Source organism: Peromyscus californicus, unplaced genomic scaffold, assembly GCF_007827085.1.
Source record: "Peromyscus californicus insignis strain IS unplaced genomic scaffold, ASM782708v3 Scaffold_13__1_contigs__length_99412109, whole genome shotgun sequence".
Taxonomy (NCBI): domain Eukaryota; kingdom Metazoa; phylum Chordata; class Mammalia; order Rodentia; family Cricetidae; genus Peromyscus; species Peromyscus californicus.
This window is the reverse complement of record NW_026294424.1, coordinates 86944761-86956965: the sequence shown is the minus strand read 5'-3', so window position 1 is coordinate 86956965 and position 12205 is coordinate 86944761. Positions and strand designations below refer to the sequence as shown.

Below are 12205 nucleotides of genomic sequence, written 5' to 3'. Positions count from 1 at the left end.
AGGTTGCTTCATCTTGTACAACATACTTCCCGATTTGTCACCTAACTGAAAGCACCAACTTTTGTGCTAGCTCTCGACACACATCAGAAGCCTGTGGGTAAATCCCTTCCTTGTGTCATGACTCCGCTTCTCTCTTTCATTAGCTGCAGTAATATTCCGATCGCCTCATGCTGCAGTCTCCAAGAAAGGAAGAAGAGAGAGTTCCAGAACCCAGTTAGTTGTTCGGCTCTTCTTTACAGAAAAGCACTGGCGACCGAAGGTGCCCTCCTTGGGAAGCCGTGGGAAGTGGAGAGCCATCCAATCTCACAGGACTCCCAGGCAGGATTTTACAGACACCGCTTCAGCAGCAATGACAATGGAACAGATCGTGGGACGATTCGCAAAGATGCAGGGTGAGTGGCAGGAAACCTGTCAATCAGCTCCCGTGGTGCTCCAGTAAGGCTGGAAACAATGGGTAGTCGCACTCAGTTTCCCAGCGGAATCCTGGGCAACTCAATTAACCTCTCTCTGCCACATTCTCGTCACATATGACTTGAGTACAGCAGCCTACCTGGTGGAGACTGCACAGGGATTTGCTCATAATGTGAGCAGACAACGTGTGAGGGGTACCTAATAATATTATGTTAACGAGCGTACAATCATGGGCTAACAGGGACTCGGGAGGTCATGGCAGTCTTTCTCTATCTGACCACAATTAAGCCCTCCCAGAGGGCCTGGGGTCTAATCTCTTCTAAAAGATGCCTATCTAACAGGGATCCTGGAACACTTCTCTTTGCCAAGGATGCCCTTTCAAACTGAAGAAACCCCAACTGGCCATGTTAGTGGGCTAGGCTTCTCTTGCTCTGTGTGGAAAGGGGGGGCTAGTAGCTGCTCACACCTAAAAAGAAGATGTCGCTCTTAGAGACTGGCAGTGGCCCGGGGGTTACAAGTGCAGACCCTGGAGTCCCCTGATTTAGGTTCCACCCAGCTATACTCTATGCTGCCAGTGTAATTTGGGGTAACTCATAACCTGGAACTTCCCTAGGCCTTGGTTCCTTCTCCCAGCACACAGCTCTCACTCACCTATCCCCAAAGTCTGGTGTTAGGATGAAGTGATCAAAAAAAGTAATTTCTCATGATGCAATTATTATTTTCCCAGACAAATAACAGCACTGAAAATAAAATTTTGTTTGCTTAAAATTCTGACTCTCAAAACGGTTGATCACTTTGCTTCACTCTTTTGAATTCACTCCAAATTCTATCTTTTATTTTCACTAATAATGCTCAAAACTATGAGGATTTTTTTTTTCTGTCCTAGTTTCTCCTGGGATTGTGGAACCCATGGAAAAAAATCACAGTCTCTTGGCAGGGCAAAGTGGGACTTGTCCAGCATCTATACAACCCCCAGGAAAGCCCAGAACCTCACACAGCATCTGCATTTGGAAAGACCAGCATTCACTGAGGTCTGTCCCTTTTCCACTCAGACCTCAGGGCACAGGGTCCCCAGCTGGACATGTGGAACCACACAGACCAGTTTCTCAGATCCTAACACATCATAAAACATTTCTTTAAAGGGGAGGGGAGAAGAAAAAGAGGAGGAGAAGGAGGAAGAGGAAGAAGAAATAAGGAGCACATGTTTATCTTTCTATTGTTCCCTTCTGTTTTCTCTCTGTACTTTCCCATCAAGCAGGGCTATGCATTATACTTAATGTTTCTTAGGGTGCTGGAAGCTTGCTAAAAAACAGAAACTTTAAGGAAGCTTTTGCATAGCAATCCTCTGAGTTGATATGTTCCATCTTGGAAGGGAGCTAAGTATCACTCAGGATGTTGCAAAGGGAGGAAACATTCCCTCCTACAAGGGAGCCCATTAAAACTCAAGTTGTTCCAAAGCAGTAGTTCTCAACTTGTGAGTCATGACCCCTTTGGGGGTCAAACAAACCTTTCACAGGGATCACCTAAGACCATTGGGAAACACTGATATTTACATTGTGATTCATAACAATAGCAAAATTACAGTTATGAAGTAGCAATGAAAATGATTTTGTGGTTGGGGGTCACCACAGCATGAGGAACTGTGTTAAAGAGTCACAGCAATAGGAAGGAGCATTGAGAACCACTGTTCTAAAGGGAGGCTCCTTAAGCCTCAGGAAGTAAACACTCAGAAGATTCAGGAAGTCCCTGAAATTGACCGAATGTATTAGGCCCCTCCCTCTCCAAACTTCTATAAGCAGTGAGAACTGCTGAGAGGCACTCTGAGACCACCTGAACTGCCTGACAGAGGAGTAGGCCAGCTGAGCTGCATGGACAAAGCAGAGACTAGCAAGATGCCTAGGAAAGGCAGAGTCTCTCCAACCTGTCAAGCTGCCTACGAGGAGTGCAATGAACTCCAAGGCTCCAGTCATCACTCATGCTGGCGGAGGGGCAGGGGTGCTTTTGGTGATGCAGCTGCCTTTGAATAATTCCTAACCCTTCACCCACATTCCCTCAAGTAACCCAAATAAAACGCACTGGTTCAGCAAGTTGGACTTTGGTGGCATCTTCACTTCAGTGTGTCCTCAGTTCCCCACCTGGGGAGAGGAGATGTTTGCACAGATGTCCTAAGGAGTAGTGCCGCTCAGTAGATGCTCATCTGGTCAACTCAAAATCACTGAAGAGCTTTGAGTAGAAAGTGTTCCTTCACCCCCACCCTAAGGTCAGTGGGTCCTTAAGAAAGTGGATGCATTACTCTCCGTCATAGTACTGAGAAGGAACCAAGCCACATGGAGAAGGCTGTGTTGCATGTGCCCTGGGATGGCATTAGGACTTACAGTACCAGAAATGATTCCTATATTCTACAAGTGGTTGAGGAAACAGAGTAATACATTTATATATATATATATATATATATATATATATATATATATATATATATATATATATATATTGCATGTAATATATATGTACATATATTTCTGAGTTTTTTTTGTTTTTTGTTTTTTTTAGACAGGGCTTCTCTGTGTAGTTTTGGTGCCTGTCCTGGATCTCGCTCTGTAGACTAGGCTGGCCTCAAATTCACAGAGATCTGCCTGACTCTGGCTCCCGAGTGCTGAGATTAAAGGCCTGCGCCACCACTGTCTGGCGTACACACACATACATATATGTGCACATATATACGTGTGTGTGTGTGTGTGTGTGTGTGTGTATCACATTTGCATGTACACACACAACTGAATAGAAGTGAGGACACCTGAAGAATAGTGAAGTTTCTGGGCCCCATATAAACCCTGGAACTCTGCACCTTCCTGGAAGCAAGGGCATACCCCTTATAATGTGCCTGAACACCTGAGCATCTGGACCTATATTTATACCAGTTAAGCAAGGCGACTTCACATTTTTCAGGAACTTTGTGTTCCCAAGCTTCTTCCATCCTGGCACATTGCCTTTGTGGAAGACAATTACTAATGTTGTGAATGTAGAGCTCAGAGAGGCCCAGGGTCCGGATATCTGGAGTCTAAGTCCACACACTTCTGCCTGTGCTGTGCAACGTCGGAAACATTCACCCTAACGTTCAGTCCATGCTTTTCATTGAGCATCCATTCACATCTGAAGCTGAAACCACTGTAAGTTAGCAGGGACAAGGTCAAAGCTGTAAGCAGTGTGCTTACAGTTACAAAGAAACCCTTAAAGCTGACAAAAGAAGAAAAGACTCAGAGTACTACAGCCAAATGCTAAACGCTACAGTGTTTTGGTCAGAAGGAAGCTATTTTTTCTATTTTTCCTAACACCAAAACATCTTTTACAAGACTTACTACAAGACAATGTCAATGCATTACCATTTTCAATTGCATAAAGCAAACAATTCCTATATAGGACACAGCAGCTTCTTGCAGGATTGGAAAAGATGCCCCTCAGGCCTCTGGAAACCATGCCTTTCATCTTCTGATGCTCTCACTGGTGACCCAGCTACTGAGTTGGCATTTAGGATGCCATCAACCCTCTATGGATAATATGACAAGGTGACAACATGAACAACTTCAAAATCTTGACTACCATTTGGATTTTGCCCTAAAGGGAGAAATCCCTATTTCAGTACCAATTAGAAAAAAAACAAATAAAACAAAACAAAAAACTATTAGATGAGAGCAGAGTCTTCCTTAGCTGCCTACACAGGTCTCTGAAGGAATTTCTAGCTGGATCTTCTGACAACAGGACTTAGGGCTCTAGAAGATCATCTATGACTCACAGGACATAGGACATCAGTGGTCTCACTCTTTTGCATGCTGGCCTCCTGATTTACCACAGACATCTAGAAGCCTGTTCACCAGAAATCAGAGATCTCCCTGGCTGGAGTTCCACCTCATAGGATCTTTAAACAATAAGCCATCTACCCATTATGTTTGTCAACCAAGCTTACCTTCACATCGTCCAGTGCTCTCCAAGTAAAAGTGGGTTCCACACTGGGGTACACACTCGCCATAGGGGCCATTCGCCCCTGAGTGCTGCTCCACCCGTAGTCCTGCCTCTGGCTTCTTACACTCCGTACAGTGAGAGGGCTCGGGACCCACACACGTGTGGCAGGAAGCATGGCAGGCTGCAGATTGGAATAACACGCAGAAAGCAACTCAAAGATCAAGTATGTTTCAATCAATATAAGTCCCTCCCGAGGTCAAAACCACTTAGAAAGTTCAGTAGGTCTGTCCTCGCAGAAAAGGATTTTTCTAGTGTTCCACACAAAGTGCAGAGCTGCTGATAATGCTTGTGAGAGGGGAAGTGAGGATGGGAAAATGAGTCTCATCTCTCAGCAACCAGAAGGGCTGTCAGGCAGGGTGACAATAAAACCCAGCAAACTGGACAATATTTGCTTGGCTCTCCAGAGAAGCACATTCACAGAACGACCATTTAACATCATGCCCCCGGTTTTTATTGAAGATTTTTAGAAGCATTTGTACAGAGGCCATTACTCTGCCTCTTGCAAAAACTGGTCATTGTGTGACTGACCATTATGCTCATCCATCAACCTCTATGGAGAGGCCCAGGCAACAGAGTCTTTTTGGGATTTACTGGGGGGAACGCTGCCTGTCTAAACAAGGAAGAGCCCTCCTTGGAGCATGAACAAAACTTCCCAGTCTATAATAGGGTTTTGTTTTCCCCGGTGAGTCTTAAAAATCAAAGCCAATACTGTACGCAAACCTCCTTGTGCCCAAATATTGATATAATTTACTCGCTGGTTCTTTAAAAGATTCTCTAAATGCTTTTTTCAAACACTTAATGAAGTTTGCTTGTTATAATTTTTCGCTCTGCTATTTTAACTTTTCCAAGGTGCAAACAAATATAAATTTTTTAATTAAAGGCTCACCCCCAATGTTCTATGTTCAAAAGGCTCAAACGCTACCACACTCCCCAGGAGCCCGAGAGCCTTTTGGCAAACAGCAATTTAAGATTTTCTATTTCACTCAGCCAGAGGCATTGGTAGTGATTCTCAGTCTGCTCGCAGTATCATTAACGAAAAGTTCTTCAGGGAAAAGCAAATGAAGTCTATAAACATTAGCAATACCAGGAAAGCACAGAGAGGGGAGTAAAAATCAATGTATGCTAAAGGAAATAACATTCCCTATACGGATGGCTATACAGAAAACTCATGAACTTTTGAATGGCTTGATGTGAGTGTGTGTGTGTGTGTGTGTGTGTGTGTGTGTGTGTGTGTGTGTATTTCAGATTATCATCCCTTTATAAAGCTATTAAGATGAAAAAAAATCATACATACATTATCCCTCCGTGTCCTCCGGGGGACTGGATTCTGGCATTTCCACAGATATCAAAATCTGTAGATGATGTATCTCTTTTATAAATTGGCCTGACATTTGCATATATCCTACACCTGTCCACATATATACTTGATCTCAGATTCAGTAAGTGCCTAACACAACATCCACACACATCATATACATGGAGTGGGTTAAAATTTCACTTTGGGAAAATTTCTGGAACTTCTTCTTTGTATTTTTGATCAGCAAGTGGTTGAATTTTGGGTTGTGGAACCAAAAGACAACAGAGAGAGATGGCACAGACTCTGATGTATTCGTAGCCATTTAAGACACATGAGAGGAAAAGTTGTACTGGAAAGCGATATTGAGGGAAAGGAGTGCCAGCCCATGTCCCTGTGGTTGGGCATGAGGAGTAACAGTGATACCAACCGCACCTTCGCAGACCCCATGGTTGGGATAGAAGCCCTCTCCGCAGCTCGGCAGGCAGTGACCTTGATGAAGAGCCCGGGGATGGATGCAGGCTGTACAGTGAGAAGCTGCAGGTCCAGAGCAGCTGGCACATGAGACGTGACACACTGAGGAGGACAGAGAAGTACAGCAGGCTGCAGGCACTGCAGAGACGGTGCCTGGCTGGCCTTCCTCCCGGGTGTCAGAGCACACCAGAGGGAACACGTTGGCAGATGGTCACATTGTCAGAACTGTCCCGCCGTCACCCACACTCACCCTCTACTCACCCTCTGCCGGCTTATCAGTTCCTTCTATTTGCACGAAGTGCTTTATATGCGATGGCACTTTTTAGTCCCATGGCAACATTCAGAAGTAGGTATTGGTAATCACACTTTACAGTTAGGGAAACTGAGGTCTTGGCGTGCGCGCGCGGGGGGCAGGGGGGGGGGGCGGCGTTAAAGTTTTACCCAAGGGGCTGAGGAGATAGCTCAGTTAGTAAAATATGTGCTGTGGGAGCATTAGGTCCAGAGAACCCATACAAGAAGTGGGCATGGTGAGGCTGTGGAAGTGGATGTGAGCAGATCCCTGGTGCACGCTCTCCGTCTCCCTCTGTATTTCTGTCTCTCTGTCTCTGTTTCTCTCTGTCTCCCTCTCTTTCTCTCTCTTAACCCAAGATCACAAAGCTCATTCAGAGCAAGCAGGGATGTTGTTTGTGGGGACCTAAGCCTCCCTGTCAGAACAATAAGAAAAGTGGCCTGGGATTCCTCTTAGCCAAGCCTAGTCCAGTCCAGGTCAGAGCGTGGGCTAGATGGTGACTGAACATACTTCTGGCTTTGGTACTCTATGCTTCTAAGAATTACATTATTGCGGGAAACAGTCTGACCAGTATGTATGACTATGTTAGGGATCCCTCTTGCCACCCCCTGCTTTAGCCTGTGTTAACTTGATCCTAAGAGCATGGCCCAGGCTGAGCCCTCAGAACTGCTCAGGACAACAGTGAGACACAGGCAAAAATTTTTGGAGGATAGTGGTCAGGAGCCAGGCAGGGGGAGTCGGGGGATGGGTTGAGAACCTTGGGGCAGAGGGAAAGTGATGAACTTCGGTGCATAAAGAGGTTGGCAGACAAGGGAGTTTGATAAGCAGATGCAGGTGGCCGGGCTCAAACAGCCTGCTCTAAAAGATGCTGAGGCAGAAGTAAGAACCGCCTCAGATTAAGTTTCAGAGAAGGGGGACAACCAAGTTATGTGGGGCAGAACACATTCTCAGATGCCTATAAGGAAAAGATCAAAGTTAAGCCTGTACAAACTGAAGTCAACGGAGTCTCACATGGCAACGATTCATGAGTTTATCAATGCGAAAGAACCATTATACAAACTGCACATAAAAATAAACTTTTGCTGGAGGCAGACTTCAGCTTTACTGGCTATCAAACTTGGTCTTCTTTCTTATTTAATTTTTGTCAGGCTCTGTCACTGCGGACATGAGTTTATAAATGCCAGGGGAGGAATGATTTTGTCATCACTGACACAGGTTAGCACTGGTTTACAAGCACACAAGGGCTGCATCTGAAAGATCTTCTTGACATTTCAAACAGAGCAAGTGATCTCTGGGGATGACTGATAGGCATAAGGCTTTCATGCACTTAGCCCATCCTATGGAATCCACTCATCTCTCCCATTCCCACACTCCCTTCTCCTGTATTAATAGACATGTAGTTTCTATTATAAAAAAAAAGCTATCCCTTTGAAGTAACCTGTTCCCCAAATTCACCAATTACCAATGAGAAATAGGTAGCAGCAAATACTACCAAATACACATTAAATACTTCTGATGGTGGTGGTGATGATGGTGGTGGTGATGTCCCATCTCATACCTTTGCATCTTCCAGTGGTGTCAGCATAGTATCCATCAGGGCACTCAGAAATGCATTTCCCGTCATGCAACACTGTCTTCTCAGTACAGGTAAGACATCTGGGACTACTGGGGCCACAACTCTTACAGGATTGGTCACAAGCTAATGGGGAGGAAAAAGCCACCAGAGGGGGGTGACAGTGAGCAACACAGCAGGGATCTCTCTCTTCACAGAGTCCCAAATTGGCAGCAGTATCTCCCGGTCTCATTCCCTGGCTGCTCAGAAGAGTTCTGTGCCCTTGATGCCAAACTGTAAAGGGCTCTATGCTTTCCTTTCCGAGGCAGAAGGATAATGGAAGAATTATTCACTGAACAAAATGCAATAAATACTCTGAGGCACACCCACCAGTGTATCCAGTTCAATACAGGATTTAAAACCGAAATGGCTTCAGAGTAGGGATGACAGATTAGCAAATGAAAATACCAACTTCCAGTTAAATTTAAGTTTATAATGAATAGCAAGTAGATTTTGTGTAACTAAGAACCAAATAGCCTCAATTTTCCCTACTTAAAGCAATACATCAGCAATAATTTAGAATTCCACTGAGAGCACACTGGGTAAAAACATACTGAAATTGTTGAACTCTTTACAGTCTTCCAAAATCTACACATGCACTTACTCATTCATCTACCCTCAAAACACCAACACAGGGTTGCATGGGGTGTTATAGTAGGTGGTAGAGACACAAAAATTAAATTAACTTGGGCTCTAGTTAAAATGGCATATTAATATAATCTAAGGAAAGCAAATACAGATATCAAACACACCATTCAAAAACTCTGTGAGATAGGAGCAGGGAGAAGTCCAGAAAGGACCTTAAGAAGAAGTTACCTGTCAATCAATTTTGACTTAGAAATTAAGTGAGATCAGGTAAAGCTGACAAAAACACCCACTAAGCTGAAAGAGCAAGTCATAGCCCAAGACATGGAACAAGGTGCTGCCAGGAAGCAGCAGGTCCACAACATAAGAGCAGTGGGCAGGCCTAGACAGAGGGAGTCTGTAGGCACACTGATGCATAGTTCTTATCCTCCGGAAGCCATGGCTACTTGAGAGTTGCCTGAAATTCAAATTCAACTGGGCAGGATAACACAGAACAGGGGAAGGGATCTGTGGACAGTGTTGGCTTGTTAAAATCAACAAACAAACAAACAAACAAACCAAAAATACTAGAAGTGACCAAAAAGAAATGGTCCAAAGGCAGAAGACAAAAAAGGGAACATGGTGGCTGAGAAACTAAGAGGCAGAAGGCTCAAGGACTATTGTTAACACAGAGGACGAATAAGGTCTTAACAGGTTCCTCTACACTCGGAAATGGGGCTCTAGGTGACCTGCGCCACACATTCCAATGCGCTCTAGGGACAGGAATTGAGGGCTATGATGATAAGGTCTGTTAAAGGCTGGTGGCTGTAAATGGAAGGGACAGAGAGAGCAATAATGAAAAGGAATAGAGGCTGCAAGTGTAGACCCAGAAAGAAGTTCTTTAAAGAGAAGTTTGAATGATTGGTAAAAGAAAACCTAGATACAAAGAGGGGGGGGGGGGTGACATTTAAAAGGGTGGGTGCATAGCCTGGCCGGCAAAGGGGCTCAGAGCCTGGGTGTGTAGAGCAGAGGGAGGAGGTCAAGGAACCACTGTTTTGAAGGGTTCCTCAGCATGGGCTCACTGCCTAGAGACAAACACAGCCCTTCTTCAGACTAAGGAGAAGATCTTAAGCTTTGACCATAGATTCTATCTGCTGTGGTGGAGAACTGCCCATCTGCCTAGACCCAAGTGAGCAAGGCAAATCAAGAATGGGCCAAGGCAATGGCATCAATATCAAAGACTAAGAAAATCACCCTCAACCACATAAAACAAACCAGGGTCTGAAAAGTCTACTTCACTCCCAATCCCCATAAAACTCATGAAGCCCCTAATTTTAGAACAATTATGACAACAGAATAATATTTTCTAGAAGCTAAATAAAATTTCCCAGAAATGAAGACCTGAAGAAAATTGGTAAAATTAAGAATTGGCTAGTAATAATAACATTATATATCAAACATTTTAAGGCAGCTCTAAAGAAATCCTTAAAGGATAACATAAATTTAAATACAATCATTTGCAAGATGTCTTTTCATTCCAAATTAAGTCTGAAACTTCAGCACAATAGCTGTACAAATTCTAGTTGAATTTTCTTAATAATCTGATACATGTAGTCTAATGCCTAAGGTAACTTTGAAGAGGAATGGGGGAGCTCCCCAATCAGCTTTAGGATAAACTACCAGGCAATAGAAATCAATGGGCAAAAGAATGTGATGCTGACAGAAGGGCAGAGACGTAGAGTATAGACTAGCTGACACGCATGTGGATCTTTAATACACAACAGACATCCAAAGAAAGGGTGAGACTGAGTTACTAGTCATGTTGGGAAAACCGGACAGCAAAACTGAGAAAAACCAAACTGTATGCCTTCACAAGCCACATACATAAATGAAATCTCAAGGGGTCAGCAACTTAAATTTACATGGCTAAATTCATGGAAGAAAATGCAGAGCAATTAATTTGTGGATATTAGCGGCATAGCTTCTTAACAATTCAACAGCAAAGCTTTTAAGCAGAGAATGATGAGGAAACTGAATCAAATGTTTCTGTTATAATGTACATTACACATGTGTGGAACTGTCCAAGAGCAAATTAAATCAATAAAAAGAAAGAAAGAAACTGCTCAATAAAGGACATCATATTCAAAGATGAAAGAAAAGAGAATGGGAAATAGGTGCTTATTTAAAACAAGAGGGCTAAGAAGCAGCAGAATGGCAATACTTGCCTAGCATGCTCAAGGCCTAGCTTCCATTCTTAACACCAATAATAATTTTTTTTTAAAAAGGCAAAAGAACAGTGAAAAAATTAACATATAAGGAACTACATAAAAGGCAGAAAAACCCATAGAAAATGGGTAAAAAAATTAAAAAACAGATTTATACAGAGGAAAGTCAGTACCAAACAGTAAAGATGCTCATACACATTAGTATTCAGAAATAAATAAAGCCCTTTATGCCTAATAATCAGGAAAACTCAGAAGGTTGGTGGTACCCAGTGATGGGCACCAAATGGAGATGACAGAACCTCCAACCTTGGGAATGGAGCTCCAACCTTGGGAATGGAGAACAACCAGCTATTTGGGAGAGCAGGCTGACACTAGTTTATCAAATAAAGCCCAAGTAGAATCAATAAACCAACAAGGCTGCTTCTGGCAGGAATCCCAGGAACATTCCAGATAAGCTCATCAAGGGGCAGGGCTGTGGTTGTTAACCAATGCTCTCTGGTGACAGCAGGAGGGTGGAGAGAGCGGAAGAGACCAGGCACTGGAAGACAAGAAGAGTGGATGGTGGGGGTGCACAAGGGAGGACCCTGCAGCCACAAGATGTGAAGGGCCAGTAGACCCTGAAAAGATAGAGCTGAGTTAGAAAATCAGGGGACAGCAAAACCCCTGAGCATGCTATTGTGTGACACAGTTAAATATGTATGCACTCAAAACAGAACACCCTGTTTAGAAAGGCCCCCTGAACAAAAACAACTTTAAAAAGAAGTTTTAGGGAGAAGATAGATGGGTCAGGAGTTAGGAGCATTTGCTACTCTTCCAGAGGACCTGGGTTGGGTTCTCAGGGATCCAGTGCCCTTTCTGACCTCCATGAGCACCAGGCATACAGATGACACACATACACAGAGGCAGGCAAAACCCTCACATACGTAAAGTAAAAAGTTACCTTAAAATCTAGGAATTCAAGTAGTTATCTGGGCGAGGGAAGAAAAAGGGAGAAAGAGAGAGAGAAGGAGAGGGAGATGGGGGTGGCATCAGAAGCCTGTGAACCTGACCTATTACATTAGTTATATTACCTAGGGTTATACCAGCCCTTCGTAAGACCCTGAGTACTTGAAACAGTGATGAGGTTTCCCCGTGAAGTGTCCCACTCCTTATACTTAATATCTGTAAAGCCCAAGACATGGGCCACAGACTGGCATAGCAATAGTAAGTTCCTTCAGTGGTGTGGTGATAATTTATCTATGTCCTCCAATAAAATTTATCTGGGGATCAGTGGATAAAGGCCAGCCACTATTAGTAAAAACAGAAGTTATGCAATTTTA

The 12205-nt window shown here is 43.8% G+C and overlaps 1 protein-coding gene across 2 annotated transcripts in view; it reads right to left on the bottom strand.

Annotated features, from left to right (window-relative positions):
• The window catches only part of Fras1 (Fraser extracellular matrix complex subunit 1), a 422683-nt gene that overhangs the window by 190452 nt on the left and 220026 nt on the right, over positions 1-12205 (bottom strand). For both annotated transcript variants that reach the window (XM_052735413.1, XM_052735414.1), the window contains exons 16-18: positions 8044-8184; positions 6158-6298; positions 4373-4549 (exon numbers count right to left, since the gene is read on the bottom strand). In XM_052735413.1, coding sequence (XP_052591373.1) covers positions 4373-4549; positions 6158-6298; positions 8044-8184 — 459 coding nt within the window. The remainder of the gene's footprint in view (positions 1-4372; positions 4550-6157; positions 6299-8043; positions 8185-12205) is intronic.